The 17341-nt window shown below is 35.2% G+C and overlaps 1 protein-coding gene across 5 annotated transcripts in view; it reads right to left on the bottom strand.

Annotated features, from left to right (window-relative positions):
- CBLB (Cbl proto-oncogene B) overlaps positions 1-17341 on the bottom strand; it is a 214784-nt gene that overhangs the window by 48249 nt on the left and 149194 nt on the right. For all 5 annotated transcript variants that reach the window (XM_058731522.1, XM_058731523.1, XM_058731521.1 and 2 more), the window contains 2 exons: positions 8381-8566; positions 6445-6813 (listed from right to left, as the gene is read on the bottom strand). In XM_058731522.1, the coding sequence (XP_058587505.1) occupies positions 6445-6813; positions 8381-8566 (555 nt within the window). The remainder of the gene's footprint in view (positions 1-6444; positions 6814-8380; positions 8567-17341) is intronic.

Genomic DNA, 17341 nt, shown 5'->3' with positions numbered 1-17341 from the left:
CCTAAACACGGTTTCATTCTGAATTCCATGTTCCCACCTGTACCCACTTCACTAGACTTAATCATTTTAGCTGCCGCTAAAGGAGCTGAGGGAGTGCAATAAATTACAAGTTGGGCTAAAAATAAATATTTTATGTTCTCTGGAGATTTGAAAAGCCTGTTGAAAATAGGAGAAAACAGTAATTCCTCAAATGTGCGGATGGATAGCCATCGACTGAAGCAGTTCGCACTGAAACCCCACAGATTCAGGCCTTCTTTATTCAACTGAGGAAACAACTTTTTCCTCTGTCCCAAATCTACCGCAATTCCACTGAAATTACTACCAACATAAATATTCTGATACTATTACTCCTCTGCCAAAAAAATAGAAAAACAAACAAAAACAACAAAAAAACCTTTAAGACCTCTTTCCTAACAAATTAAAGATAACATAGTATAGAATTCAAGACTCCGTATTATTGGTTAGAATCTACACTGCCATAATTTCACCTACCCTGCCTATTCTCTCTCTCTCTATTCTATCCATTGAAAATGGACTTCCTTCGCTATGCACATTTTCTCTAACCTCATGCGGTTCCTTCCTGTCGTGTCTATAAAAACACCTACTAATCCTTTCATGTCTATAGCCAGTGACCTTCTTGTGTACAGCTTTCTTTATTCCTTCTTTTACACTGCATCTCAATTTGATTTTTTTTTCTTCTTGAGGATCCCATATTGTATTTTCTGAACACTTCTCTTACGCCTTATCTTTTAGTTAATCATACACCTGTCTCATTCTCACCACACTACACTGTGCTTTATTCATTTTGTATTTCCCATGCTGTCTTGAACATCCTAAGTACTCTTACAGCTAAAGGAGGCTGAAGAATGAGGAGACATTAAGGTAAGTTTGGGCTTATGGAAGAAGTTTAATCTGAGTTATCACACAACTTACTATAAATTCTAGGTTATCCTAGATTAATATTTTTCTATATGCCTCAAGACAGCATTTGTTACTAATCTTGGAAGTCCGAAATGTCTTATGATTCAACTGTTGTCTAAATATATTAAGCTTAAGGTGTTTGGGATCCTTGAGATTCAGGGAACACATTTGTGATAATCGTAGCACAATTAAGACAAACCTTTTTATCTGTACAAAACCCCAAACACAACCCCTTTTCCCTATCCCACACATGTAAACCCACACAAAATCTACCCCAAAAATATCACTATAGTTTGTCCTTCTACACCATCAGATTGGCAATGAAGCCAGTGAACATAGAGGACTTATTTCTTGATAGACAGCCCTTGAGATTTAGAGATAAGTTTGAGGTCATTCACATAAACATGTGCCTCTCCACCAAAAGAGCAAAAGCCACAATCTCAAAAAAAGGGGAATCTTTCGATGCATTTATCTAGCAGCATCTTCAAAAGATTATTGTACACAGGGTCATTTTAGAATAATGTCACTTGAAGTAACATAACAAGTCAGAGATAGTTTTTATCACATTAGAAACAGCAGTATTCTTAACCTTTCGAGAGAAACCAATAAAGATAGCTTAACACAACGTTAGCATCTAGATCTAAGTAGATAAATCTCAAGTTTCCAATGATGTTTTAAAGCATTTTAATGCAAATATTTTCACCTCAGCTAATTAAAACAAACCAACAACAGTAAGTATCTAGCCAACAAAATACTTATTAAGGGACAGGTGTCCTATTAAGGGACAGGTTTCTAGAACGCAAGAATTTCAGAGAAAGGAAACAGTACTATAGGAAAGAAATCTCTTACCAATAATACAAGATAAATAAACCTAGTAATTCTTAGCTTGCAGCTTCATGTTAAAAGTAAAGGATTACTTTAGCTAATCTGATCACGCAAGGTAGGGGTGGGGGGATAGGGAGTCGATGAAAGTCACAGGGAATTCTTACACTTCATTTTAATGATGAGCTGGACAGCTCTTTCCCTAACAGCTCTGTACAAGTAGGAAATGCAGTAGAATTTATTCTTGCTGTCCTTACCATTTGCCAAGCGAAGATGCAAATCAAAAGGGCAAATGCCTCTAGTGGATGATGGGAAGTGGCACAGGGACAGAGGACACATGATGAAGGAAAGCGAGGTGTCACTTCATGTACAGGGTGTCCATTTTATGAATTCCCTTATGGTAGGTATTCCACAGGTACACTTAATTCTAATGTAAACATTTGGTGCTTATTTGGGTTTCTTATCTTTAAAATGGGAAGATGATATTTAATTTGAAGTATTACCTCTAATGAAAATAAGTCTAAAGGATAGTTGCTCCTATTTCACACAAGAATGTATTTGCTTACAATTAATTGGGGAGACTGATGGGTTATGTGAAGGTACATCAACTTCCAGATATCTAGATCCCCATGCCCTTTATTCCCATGATAAAATGTTCTAAAAACTGCATACTAGGTAATAGGTATGGAGGGTGAGGATACATTGTAACATTTACCATTCTCATTAAAAACAGGAGGAAAAGAAATCTTATTTTAAACAAGGAGATTATATTCTACCTTTGGCTGAAGGCCAGTGCTGGAAAAACACATTAAAAACTGTTTTTTAAAAAAAAAAAAGAAAAAAAAAAAAGGTGGAGGGCACCTGGGTGACTCAGTCAGTTAAGTGTCCAACTTTTGGCTCAGGTCATGATCTCGCAGTTCATGGGATCGAGCCCTGCATCAGGCTCTGTGCTGACAGCTCAGAGCCTGGAGCCTGCTTCGGATTCTGTGTCTCCCTCTCTCTCTGACCTTCCCCTGCTTGTACTCTCTCTCTCTCTCTATCAAAAATAAATTACATGAAAACAAATTAAAAAAAAAAAAAACACCAACAAAACAACTGTTTTTCTTCTTTGTATGTCACGGGTGTTCTCTTCCTCCAAGCCCTCTCCTGCCCTGCCCTCACCCACACAAACCCAGCATGCATACACTCTCTTGCTTCTATCATCAGCTTCAGTACTGTACTAACTTAACAATCAAGTGCTTACCAAGTGCTCATTAGGAATTATGCTAAATAAAATGAGAGGAGAGAGAGACAGAGATGATGGTTTTGGTTTTAAATTTATAAAAAAGAAAGGACAACTATTTTGAATGAGGATGTCGAGTGTTACAACTTATACTGCTACTTCGTGTCTAGTTGTTACTTTTGGTTTTATTCCAAACCTGAGGTGTATGCAGATTTAGATATTTGGAGAGTGATTATTTTCCCAAGATACTAGGTACTATTATTCTTCCACTTCATAAAGTAAGAAAAATAAGAGAGACAAAGCAAGAAACAGACTCTTAACTAAAGAGAACAAACTGATGGTTACCAGAGGGGAGGGGGGTGGGGGGATGGGGGAAAGACATGATGGGGACTAAGGAGTGCACTTGTAGCGATGAGCACCAGCTGGTGCATGGAAGTGTTGAATCACTATATTCTACACCTGAAGCTAATATTACACTGTATTAACACTATACTGGAATTTAAAATTAAAAAAAATAAATACTTTTTATGTTCTAAACAAATCTATTCATTACAAAAAAAGGTAAGAAAAATAAGTGGACTTGGGACAAAGGTGTAGGAAGTTGTTTGCATCCACAAAGCCAGCAAATTCTAGAGCAGGAAGTAAAATTCAGTTCTGATTCCAGAGCCTGGTTGATCTGTATTGATAAGATTTTTAGTAATGTTGAAATGCAGCTATCGGGTTTGCTTTATCCTTATCATTTTCCTTCTGCCTGAAGGGGCTGAACAGTTCCTCTGCTACAAAACATTGTTAAATTTGAAAGGGAAGAGAACACTGGGATTCTGGTCATCCTTGAACATCAGAAGGGTCTCGCACAAAGAACACACTTAGAAATGTGAAATTAAGTCAGTTTGGATGGAGGACATGCAAAGATTAACAAGGTGAGAAAAGTCCAAGGCAGGATCAAAGAAACTGAGAAGCACAAGTCCCAGGATGGACTCAGTCTTCTGTCAGATGTTAGTTAGTTGAAGCCAGCCTCTTACTCCTCCGGAGTGAAAAGAGAGGAGTGAGGCTTTTTCTACTTTATGTAAATAATGATGTACCTTGCAGTCTACTGAAGTTCCTTTGTAAAGACAATAAAAGAGAAAAAGAGGAGACATCTAGTTCATAGCATTTATTACATTAACTACATATAAATCCTTCTTTATAATCTACCTTAGAAGTTGAACAACTAGACTGAAGTCATAAATCTTGTAAGTCTCATTTTGGTTAAAACTTCATGTCTAGGGGCACCTGGGTGGCTCAGTCGGTTAAGCGGCCGACTTCGGCTCAGGTCATGATCTTGCGGTCCGTGAGTTCGAGCCCTGCGTCGGGCTCTGTGCTGACAGCTCAGAGCCTGGAGCCTGTTTCAGATTCTGTGTCTCCCTCTGTCTGACCCTCCCCTGTTCATGCTCTGTCTCTCCCTGTCTCAAAAATAACTAAAACGTTAAAAAAAAAAATTTAAAAAAAAACACTTCATGTCTAGTTGTTGTAACATGAAATTAGCTTAGAGAGTATAAGCACTGCATTAGTAATACACACAACATATGAGATTAGACCTTAAAGAATCTTAATGAGGGTTATTTAGCCAGAACTAAACAAGATTAAAATCCAGCTTTCTGTAAGAGATATTTTGCAATTTACTCAATGTTCTCTGGGACAGTAACATGTATCAATGATCAGGACATGAAAGTTTGGATAGAAAACATTTAAAGGAATCTTCATAACTGAAGTCACTATTAATATTTCATACCTATAATTAATAAAGTAAAATTTCATACCTATAGCCTAAGAAATTATAACCTCAATTTAAAAAATGGTAACCTTCCATACAAAATTAACATCCAGTGTTCTAGGGCTTAGAAGGACAGGTTTATATTCGTGCTAAAACTGTATAACATATTATGTAAAATAACCCTGAAATAAGAGATCTTCACTGAATTGGCTAAGATAATTATAAGTATTTCCACAATCCATTCAAGAAATAAATTGTAATATGTTGCTGAGATATAACCATTCAATTCACGTCAGAGCCTGTTCTGACACTTCTCAAGACAAGCATGATCATGTATGAATGAAAAGTAATAGAGGTTGAAAGGAAAAAGAAATTATGCAAAAAACCTAAAAAACAAAAAATGAAAAAAAACAGCCGGTCCCTCCAATCCACATTCCAGGTTGTGGAATTCCAGGTTGTGGAAATAAACATTTGAGCTTGGTAGGCATTCCATTTTCAGAGAACATTACTAAAAATGCTTTTGTAAGTACTTTTTCTTTCATTTACATGTTTAGATAACCTTCAATGAAACTTTTAGAGATCTTCATATCTAAGACAGATGAGAGACTGAACTCACCAAGGTGAGTCACTGGCAGAGTCATGGCAAACCCCCCCCCACCCACTCTTCCCCTTTCTTCTGAATGCCACACTAGACATTGGAGTCTTCCTATCCTGGAGACCCTAGAATATCACTGAGGTTAAATATTACCATATGAACTTTCCATTATCACCCAACGATGACACACAAACACGTGTGTGCACACACATGCATACACCACACAGAAGCTGAATGTGTGTCGTACTTCACACTTTTTGTTCTTGAATATATGGTTAACTCACCAACTGCAAACCGTTATTTTGAAGGAATTGATTACTGTCCTAAAACAACAAGGGTCAATAGAGAGGAATCAATTTAATATTAGTCTTCAAAAGAGGCAAAGCCTCCTTCAGCTGAGGGAAGATGGCAAGCATCTGATCTCACAGCCAAAAATATCATGGAGGGAGGCAAACACCAGAAACTATCAAGAATACCAAGAATTCTAAACTCATTGATTTCTGCTGCTGCCTCTCTGGTTCCCTGTACACTTAAATTTTTTCCTGGGTATTTAAATGACAGTGGTGATATCTTTCAAGCTAGAGCTCAATATGTGTGACAGCCTTTCAGTTTTATGGATAAAGAACCTGCTTTGTGAGAGTGATTGGAAGTGGTGTTTTTACGTAAGGGAGAAGTTCATTTTACCTGGATGCATAAGGCATCTGTCCTTGGCAACCATTCCAATGACTGACTTACGACACGCTATAATTATTCAACTGTTTTTCAGATTAGATAGAACCAGGACAGCTTAAAAAAAACAATAGTGCCGATTCTCCCACCAACAAGTTATTAATAGGAAAAAGTTTTGGCAGATGAAATAAGAGGAGGTGAAATAAATCTTTGGCAAAGTGTCTAGTCTCTTCACATTAAAATTAAATCATTACTCTGAACCTTCTTCCTGACTTCTTTTAAGTTCAAGTTTTAATGAGCTCCTGATTATTTATAACTTGGAGATAATTAAAGACCTTCAGGGAAGTGCTACACCAGGCAAAAATCCCCTAAAAACAAAAAACCATTGCCCCACCTTTCACACTACCTCCTATCAGAAGAGTTTGAGCAGCCTGGTTAGCTTTTGCTTTGCTTATTTCTTACCTTGGCTCCTTCTAAAGGCAAATCATGGCGTCTGTGTTTCCGCATAAGCACGGGGTCAGAGCCCACTCTACTGTGTCTTCCATTCACATTTGAACTTGCTGTGATTCCAGGCTTTGGAGAGCCATCCCCTAAGAGTCGACATCCCACCACCGACTGATTACTCCCAAACACCTCCCGAGGGCACCAGGCTTCAAGAGGCATTGGCTGGTCTCTAGAAGGCACACTTTCCACGTGATGGAAGTGACGACTCAGTCTATTGTCAGGTGGGATTGGGGGAGGTCTCTCAGGTGGAGGCGGAGGAGGATCTCGTAAGGGAGGAGGAGGTGCGGGGAGTGGTTTATCTTGCTTTCTCACCATGCAAGGAGAAGACTGAAGAGATACAATAGAAAAATAAATAAGTTAGAAGTTGTACTATTGATGCAGGGAAACATGATTTCTGGACTCGTCTACCATTGCCTTTGTTTTCTAAGCCATAATGAAGTTTTATTAGATTTCTGTGTCATCTTTTAATGTTTCTTTTTATCATCAATTAATGACATTTTTAAAAATTAATGAAAATCTTGTGTAAATATATCTCATTAGAACTTTTTTTTTGTAGAAGATGAATACATAAACTCAAATGTTAAGGACTATAAACACTACACAGGAAAAAGTAGCAGGGCATCAAAATTATATGATGATTTTGACTGGTTGACAGTAAAATAATATTTAGTCATTTATTTTACACTTTTACACAATTTAGGAGACATAAAAAAACTATCAAAGTTGTTGTTGTTTTACTTTTTCAAAGAGCAACTTGATTTGTAATATCTCTGAGGGACTGAAAGTATAGGTTCTGCCATTTTTGTGTTTCCACTGCAACATAAAGCAACTAGTAAGGGGAAAACTTGCTCTGATCTTGTCTTTTATAGTTATTACCAGAAGAGTGGAAAATCACAAGTAATAGAGCAGCATTATTTATAAAACTTACTTGGATTTTTATGGATCCTTAAAATGGAAAAATATTGGTCTAATTCTTATATGGAAATATGAACATATCTGCACTTGAATTGAATCTATGTGCTTTTTATGATTATTTTTATTTACATGGTTCATCTGATGAATGATTTTGTGTTTTTATGGTTAGAAAATCGTACAGAAAAAGGGAATGTGTTTACATAATTCTATGTTTACACCATTCTGACTAAACACCATCCAAAAAAGTCTTAATCTGATCTTAAAACCTAAAAATCTTAATGTGATCTTAATTGTAACTGAGATCAAACACTACTAAAATGTCGTGCTTCTGACTCATTTTAGACTCTAAAGCATATTACCAAGTGGAATTAAGTTTTTAAATCGTATATTTGATAAAGCAAAATATGCCATAATCAAATTTGGAAAAAGAATTCCACAAAACTAAAATAAACTGCGGGCTTAGATTTACACAGTTAGAATTATATCTTTAATATTAAGGAGTAATGTAATTACTTTGCAAATACTGTAATTCTTTGCAATTAATTCCTTCAGGTGAAGGTGAGTCACCCTGAAACACATCTTAAAGCCCTTATGCAAATATACCCCCATCACATTTTTCTTGTCAGGACACTATGAAAATGAGTGTCAAATATCATTCAATAAAAGCATGCAATTTATTTTAATACATATAATGATTTTTCAAAATCCATTTTACAGAATAACTATACTGACTCTCCTCTGCATTTTTACAAATCAGGGAACTATTACAGACATATACTCTCTCTGAGTAATTGTGCAACTTTTATAGTAATAAAGCAAAAAGAGGACAGTGGACTCACCACAAACAAAATGAGGAACATGTCAGAGTTCTACATCAACAATTGAGAGCCCAAGAAATACAAGTAATGGAATTCAAAGGAACCTGAGCAATCAATAATTGTCACTTACATTCTGTGTGTTTCTAATAAAATCAGTTTACCTTTGGTGAACCAGTGGGGCTGCCACAGGGAGACCGAACTATGCCTTTCTGAATTAAGTCCAGGCGAGGAGGCACTGGTGGCAGGCTTAGATGTGGGATCTGGAGAGGATCTGGATGCGGCTTTCTTCTCTGTGCAAGGGGAGAGGATCCTGGTGATGTAACTGGTGAATTCTGCCTGTCAGTGCACTAGAATAGAGAAGGACAAAGATCATGTGATATGATGTGTAAAGTGTATGCCTTTCAGTTCTTAACGAAGACCTTTGGTTTCGAGAAGGTGTCTGCCATTGAACATCTGTTAAAATAAACTCCGTTTACTCTGATTAATAGATGGAAAGCGCTCACATTGTCCCTCCAGGGCAATATTACGTAAAGAATAAATGGATAAGTTTCTCCTGCATATTACAGAAAGGGTCTAGGAAAAAAGAAGAGCAAAAGCATAGTTTAAAACTATGCAATCAAATGCAACAATCAAATGCAAACATCTCCGGCAAAAGCCCATCCACAGTTTATGAGGAAACCAGAAATACACAATGCAGTGATGCACATTGCTCTTGGTTTCTGTACTATGGAATTTTCTTAAATCTTCAATTTACAGTATATGCTAGAACTTAGAAGTCATCTTGTTCCATATAAAATATGCATCCAGAGCATACTTTCCTACAAACCAATTAAATCAGGCAGAGTTTCAAAAATAAAAATGTGTATTTAAAATAAAAACAGCCTAATTGTTTTTTCCTGTAGGACTTCACATGGAAAAGAAAGCCTCAAGTTTTTATTTGCTACAACAGGTTTCTACTTTGTCTGGCAGATAAAATGGCATCAAAAAGCCAGTAAGATGTACTTTGATAAACCCTTTTTATTTTGTAATTTATCTTTTAATGTGACATAACTTGATTGCAATTTGGTATAAAAATCATACTAACTAATCAAATAGCTTTACCAAGGTAAACAATATTGTCATGAAATATCAGGCAGTTTCCTTTTCAAGGCTAAGCTACTAGCTCTTTGGAGATCTAGGCTTGATTTTTACACCTACTATACTTTGATAGTCATCTATTTCCTAATGCTATTATTTTTAGAGTTTTAAGCTGTTGTTAACCCATTTTTCCTCTATCAGTCATTTTTATAAGAGCAGTCAATGTCAACAACTGACGATTTAATTCAAACTGCGGCAATAGTGAGACAGATTCAGCCATTCTGTCTTTATCTGACAGGGGATGATAGATTTTTGTTCAAAACCACACTTAGGTACATTGTGTAAGGTTTTTGCTAATGAACTAAAATAGGGGTTTATCTGGTGTTTTTCTCATGATTACACTCAGGTTATGGGGATTTTGAAGGAAGACCACGAAGGCAACAAATATTTTAACAGCATCATATCAAGGGTCCACGCTATCAATATGATTCATCACTGTTGATGCTGACCTTGATTACCTGGTTAAGGTACTGTCTGTCAAGGTTTCTTCACTGTAAAGTTACTCCCTTTTTCTCCCCCTGTACATACTGTACTCTCTGCAAGGAAGTCACTGTGCACAGACCACACTTAAAGGAGTGGGAAGTTACAGTCCCCATTGTAAAGACTTTTTAGATAAATTTGAGTGGCTACAAAAGCTTCTAGACCATACCTCAGATATGCCTGAATATTGTCATGACATTGCTAAACTGCTAATTCTTTACTTCTTTCTCTCAAGGGTGCCAAGTAACTAAAATAGGTCAATAAATTTACCCATAATTTTACATGACAATTTTAAGAACCTTTCTTTCTTTTTAGTAATTTCATGATTCTTTTTTATATGTCTTACCCTATGATGAAGCAAAAAAGTAAAAAATCTTAACTGCCACTAAAATTAGAAGAGAAAAAGTAGAAACTCTGTAGTCATAATAAACTGATTCTAATGCAGCCACCGATTCTTAACAAAATAAAAATTCTATGCAAAAAGCCATGGAAGTCTCAGATGGTCAGGAATTTGAACCTTCTGGATTAAAAACAATCCAGAAATGATCATACACAGAACAGAAAGAATTCCTGATGCAAACTATGCACATCACAACATCGTAGTATTTTGAGTTAGGAAATGTCACAGGACCTCTAATTCTCCACAATTCCCATTAGGATAAATTACATTCTCTGAGAATTAGCAAAACCATTACCTGATAAAAATGCTTTGTTGCTCTGGTTATTATCCTTTACAGAAAAGACTCAAGAAGCAAAACTATCAACAGTTCCTATCCCAAACTACATACACAGACACATGCACATACACATACACACACAAACACACACAGGGAGAAAGAATATTAATGCATAGCACTTTATCCATTTAGTTGTTTGCAGAGAAATTTTTCAGTGCTAGGTGCACACATAGCAGACTGCTTATGAATAAAACCTCTGCTCCTCTGAGCACTTTTCTTTCACAACTATCTTCCTGCTTCCCTCAATACCTGAAAAAGAGAATTCTGATACAGGCAACAACCCACCATCACTATTGGACCTTGACTTCTGCTTTAATTACTAAATTTAAGCAGTTACCAAATTCCTAATATGTTTAAATAAAGGGATGGATTTGATGTGTGGTGAGTGAACTGTTAGATATAGAAAGGGTATACTAAAAATCCTCAGGACAGACATTCATACCAAGTGCAGCAATAACCTTGAACCTTAGATATCTCCAGATAAGCACATTCTCAACAGCTTTGTGAATGTAAGTGGAAGCAGACCTTGCCTAAGCACAATTCATACTGTACTCTCAAGGTGATGATATACTGTCTTCCTGAAAAACTAATTCATTCTGAAGCATTACAGTATCTGTAAGTTGGCTTAGTTAGAAGAATTTTATGGAAGATGTATTTGTATATGAAGAAACAAAAAATATTTCATCTTTGTGATTATGTGGACAACATTCACCATAACTCATTTATTTTCCTGAGTTCCCCTGAATTATATTAAAATCCCCTTGTAAGAGAAGATAATTAATAATGCCCTTTAGATAATCATGCATTACTCTTTGCTGAACCTTTTGCTATCTCTATGAACAAATCTGTAATTAAGAGATTTGCATTAAAACTAAAACTTTGCATTAACTTTTGTGGCTGGTAAAATTTCACACTAACGGTGAACATTTGTAAACATTCTTAGTAGACATTTTTAGTAGATGGTTACATAAATGGCCCCTTTTAATTTATTTGAATAACCGTCATTTTTCTTTTCTTCCTATTTGATAGTCTGAGGAGAAAAGATACCTAACACAATGTTTCACACCCCAGCCCATAATTAAATTCTTAGATGAGACATTAAAAATTCATGACATCAAAAGTGATTAATGCAATGTAAAGAATAGAAAGTGGGTCCTTTTTGCCTGTCTGACAATAAAGAGAAGCACAGATTAGATTGATTTAATGTGGACCCCAAATTATTTCTCCTTTAACTACACCTCTATTTCTATATAATATTTGAATATTTAATGGTCTTTTAAAGGACTTTGATCCTACAGTATCAGAATTTCCCCTTGTATAGGTAGGAACAACAAATACCTCTAGAGCTGAGCTGTGACAAAGGCATATGGCCAATCATATTTAGTCTACAGATCAATATTATTTTCCAAATAGATCCTACAATCGGACATTCCCCTCAGCTCTTCCTCCTATCTTCTTCTACAGATCTAATCCCCATCCCAAGATCACTCAGACCATATATCTTCCTCTTCTGATGTGTGATAAAGGGAGTTATTGGGGAAAACAACAACAACATACAACAAACCTGGAACTTACTCTCTGGCTAGGATTTAAATTCTAAATCTATGAACTATGCAAACTTAGCCACCTCTTACTGATTTGCTCAGCATTCCTCATAATCACTACAATCTCCATTCTGTATAGAAATGCAGATTTAATACATGTACATAAAACCTCAAGTAGAAGAGTAGGAAAACATTTATTTAATCCTGAATAATAACAGTTAAGTATTTTGTTGCTAGGGAATTGGAATATGTGAATTTCAGATGTGGCTACCACTCAAACTAAAGTTCTAAAGTCAACTGATTATTAAAAGAAATAACCACATAATTAAAAAATAACCATATAATTAAACATATAATCCGATTTCCTACACATATATTTTCCATATATAATATGTGAATTTCAGCTAGAACTTTAAAATGTCATATAGTCTTGTACAAATCACCCACTTGTTAATATTGTTACCTGTAGATTAAAAAATAAGGTTAAATCTATTTTGTGGAGACTTTATGGTATAATAAAATTAAATGAAATATGAAATAAAAGCTGCTACAAAACATTTAATTTTTATTTGGACGATACAGTTAGGAGTATTGACTCTTTGATACAGAGGTGATAGAATGCAATCTATTACATCTTCAAAAGTCCAAAGTTTGCTCATCTTCACTACCAAGAGATAATTCTACTAGAGATATTTTTAAACCAAAGTTTCCCCACCTTTATTTCTTATTTTGTCCTAGACAGTGCTAGATAGCTCTCACTACCAGGTCTAAACAAATTCAAGTATCTAAACAAATAATTAGACTAAAGTCTTACAATACGTTCAGACATCAAAACTGTCATTTGGATTATTTATAGTTATTAATTTTGACCATTAGCACAAAATTCTAGAATGTAATAAATTTTTATTTTTTGCCTCTTGATCTGGAGAACATGGTAACTATAGAAATAAATAATAAGAGAAAAAGTAGTAAATTCTAGAATTTAACATAAATTTTTTTCATCTTGATCTGGAGAACGTGTAAAATACAGAAATAAATAATAAGAGAAAAAGTAGTACAAGGTAGGTTTAAAAGTTTAGGGTCACACATGTTGTCCGACTGTTCACCATAATAAATAAGTTTTACTGATTTTGGTGCTCATCTCCTTATATCTTTACAATTGTATTTTCACCATTCCACTTTTTTTCTCATTATAAAGAACACAATTTCACCGCATAAAATTGGGAATTATAGGAAAATATATAGAGGTTTTGAAAACATGTACACAGAGCCATTGGTGATGTTTCCTAATCACATACACAATTTTTAATCTACTCTATGCTGGATGACAGTGTTATACCGAAGGAATTTTAGTGGCCACTAAACATTCTTCATGAATGTAATTTTAAAGGGTGAATTATATGGATATACCAACATTTGCATAACTATTTCCTGCCATGAACACTTGGGCTATTCTCAAATTTTTTCTACTATAAAGTAATAACATAAAAAGGTCTTTCATGATATACATTTTAATTTTTTTGTAGATACTTCATTTAGTTAAAAAAACCTTTTTATTTAGTATAGTTGACATACTTTTTTAATTTTTAAGGGAAGAATCACAGAATGTTAAAAAAATTTTTTTTAACGTTTATTTTTGAGAGAGAGAGAGAGAGAGAGAGAGAGAGAGAGTGAGCGAGCAGGGGAGAGGCAGAGAGAAAGGGAGACACAGAATCTGAAGCAGGCTCCAGGCTCTGAGCTGTCAGCACAGAGCCCCACGCAGGGCTCGAACCCATGGACCACAAGATCATGACCTGAGCCAAAGTCAGATGCTTAACCAACTGAGCCACCCAGGTGCCCCTAGCATGTTTTGAGTGTAAGATAATAGGGTTATAACTAAACTCGGTAAAAGTTTATGAATATGCATAATATCTTTTGCTGCCCAGAGAGTAAAATCAATTTATTTTTCTACCATTTATGTGTGATGGTTACCACTGCACAAACCTCAAAAGCATAAAGTATGTTTAGTTCTGAATTTTTTGTTTACTTTGATAGTTGGCATTTTAGTGGCACATGTTAATGTTTCAATTTGAACTGCTTTAATAATTAGAAAAAACTGCAATATTTTTGCCATGTGTATTTCTTCTTTGGGTTATAGTCTTTGTATGTTCTTTGTGTCATTATCTATTATATTCTTTTATGTACCCCTCATTGATTAGAATGACTTCTTTATATATTAGGATTGTGATTAGTTCTATGTTACAGTTGTTGTAAATACTTTTTTCCCCAGTTTATTTTCTAATTATTTTATGATAGAGACTTTACCTCTGTTCTTCTGGTTTTAATCTCCTAACGAATAAGTAAAATCTAGTTAGTATAATAAGGGGGCATATTAATCAAGGGATTCTTTAAAGGATCATGTCCATCCTGCCACTGCCTTAAATGGAGTCCTTTCTTTGTCACCCCTTCATTTTTATCTGTCTACCGTATTAAGTTAGAAATGGAAAGCTATGGAAAAATTAACGAGTAAAGTATAGGAAGTAGGATGTGGACATGGAATTAATTGTACAGAATTTATGCACCATATAAAACAACCATTTACATAAATACAACTGCAAGAGATGGGATGATGGAACCATATTTTCACATCACAGAATGGCTGATTCATAGAGTTTCATTCCTTTATCTTGCTTTTGGGTAATTCTCACCTTTTTCTACTATTACACTTGCTTTTAGAACTTTAGAATAAATTCTCTTTTTTCATTTCAGCTCTTTTCAAAATATAAAAGCTGAACACCTTAATTCCTGCCTGTATTACCATCATACCAGCATATTCGTCTAACAATTTCTCCTCAGTTCTTTAATATTGGTAGGTGATGAGTATGTCTTTAACAAATTGGAATCCTGGTGCTCCACAAATTTGAAGACCACATCTGATTCCTTTATGTCTACATGCTTATCAATTTTTCCTAGCCCTTTGCTTCCTTGAAATGAACAAATGCTATTCTTTATTTTTCTGACAAAATTTACAGAATTCTTTAGTACTTAGAAAAGGATGCTAATGACCACCACAATGAATAGGGGAATCCAAATTTGCAATTTTAACAGAAATTCCTGAGAGAAAAGGCCTGAGAAGTAAAGTAGTCAAAAGCCCATCTCAGCATGCTCAGTAATTACCAATAATAATCAGGGACTCATTCTATTTTAGTCACTCTTCATTTTATCCACACCTTTTAAAGAGAGATTTTATAAAACCTTTAATAAGATCCATTATTATGGAAATGGCAAAACATTGGTAAGAAACTTCAAACCCAGCCAGGCTATTATTAAAAACAGGACAAGAGAAAACCTCTCCAATTAAGAGGGTTAAGATGAGATGAGAGTACTGACAATCCCAGAGATAATCAAAGTCAATTTTATAATATTTCTAACAAGATTTTTACTTAATGAATTTTCATATCTGAACAAGGTAGATACATGTATTATAAAGATGATGAGAAGGACTCTTAGAAGGTCAACATTTTTCTCTAAATGCATGAAAATTAATGAAGGACACTGATAAACCTTTTATCATTAAAATATAATATCATAAGGATATTTTCCTTGCTGCTAACTAACCTCTTGGTTCTTTTCTCATATTAATTTGTGAACATACAATCTCAAGTCTTTTAAATAATAGCCTATGCAGAACATTATTCAGAAGGTATCTATTAAAAAACACTTATCACACACACATACACACCCATAAGTAATTATGACTCATGGTGTCTATTTTGGAATACCTGTACCATTGTTTCCTTTTAGATAATAAACAAAACTTGTTTGAGAAATATGATATAAAAGCAATATAATCATGCCCTGTTTATCCACAGTCACACTTCCAGAAGCTTTAATCTGTAGGAAACCAGGGAGAAACTGAGAGTAAAAAAGAAAAGTCCTCCCAATTTGATCTACAGATTTAATGCAATTCCAATCAAAATCTCAGCAAGTCATTTTGTTCATATTGAACTATTCTGAAGTTTATACTGAGACAAAAGACCACAAATAAACCCACATGATATTGAAGAAGAACAAAGTTGGAGTGACTTTAAACACTTACTATCAAACTATAGTAATCAAGACTGTGGAACTGTCAAAAGAATAGCCAAATACTTCAGTGGACCATAATCAAGAGCCCAGAAATAGACCCACATAAAAACAGTTAACTAATCTGTGACAAACGAACAAAGATAATACAATGGAGCAAACACAGCCTTTTCAACACACGGTGCTGAATCAAATGGACACCCACGTGCAAAAATTTAAAAAAAATTTGGACACAGATCTTGTACCTTTACAACAATTAAAATGGAGGGGCGCCTGGGTGGCGCAGTCGGTTAAGCGTCCGACTTCAGCCAGGTCACGATCTCGCGGTCCGTGAGTTCGAGCCCCGCGTCAGGCTCTGGGCTGATGGCTCGGAGCCTGGAGCCTGTTTCCGATTCTGTGTCTCCCTCTCTCTCTGCCCCTCCCCCGTTAATGCTCTGTCTCTCTCTGTCCCAAAAATAAATTAAAAACGTTGAAAAAAAAAAAAATGGATCACAAATCTCAACATAAAATGCAAAATTATAAAACCCTTAGAAGATAAATAGGAGAAATATAGATGAGCTTGGGTTTGGTTACCACTTTCCGGATACAACACTAAAGGCATGATTCAAGAGAGATAATTGATAAGCTGGACATCATTAAAATTAAAATTAAAATTTCTGCTCTGGAAAAGAAACTATCAGGAGAATAAAAAGACAACTAGAAACTAGAGGACAATATTTGGAAAAGACACATCTGTAAAGGACTGTTGCCCGAAATATACCAAAAAAAAAAACCAAAAAACAAAAAACAAAAACCCTCTTAACACCCAACAATAAGAAAATAATTGGATTAAAAATGGGCCAAATACCTTCACAGATACCTCACCAAAGATAAACTGATGCCAAATAAGCATAAGTGGAAAGATGCTTCACATCATAGGTCATCAGGGAAATGTAAGTTAAAACACTGAGATACCACTATATATGTCCTTGTTGCCCAAATCAAGAACATTGACAACACTAAATGCAGGCGAGAATGTGGAGCAATAAAACTCTCATTCACTGCTGGCGTAAATAAAACATGGTACAGCCACTATGGAAGACCGTTTTGTACTCTTAGAAAACTACACCTATTCTAAATGCGTATTACTAAGTGAAAGAAACCAATCTGAGAAGGCTAC

Source organism: Neofelis nebulosa, chromosome 5 (assembly GCF_028018385.1).
Source record: "Neofelis nebulosa isolate mNeoNeb1 chromosome 5, mNeoNeb1.pri, whole genome shotgun sequence".
Lineage (NCBI taxonomy): Eukaryota > Metazoa > Chordata > Mammalia > Carnivora > Felidae > Neofelis > Neofelis nebulosa.
Note: the sequence above shows the minus strand (reverse complement) of the source record. Positions and strands in the feature narration are given on the sequence as shown.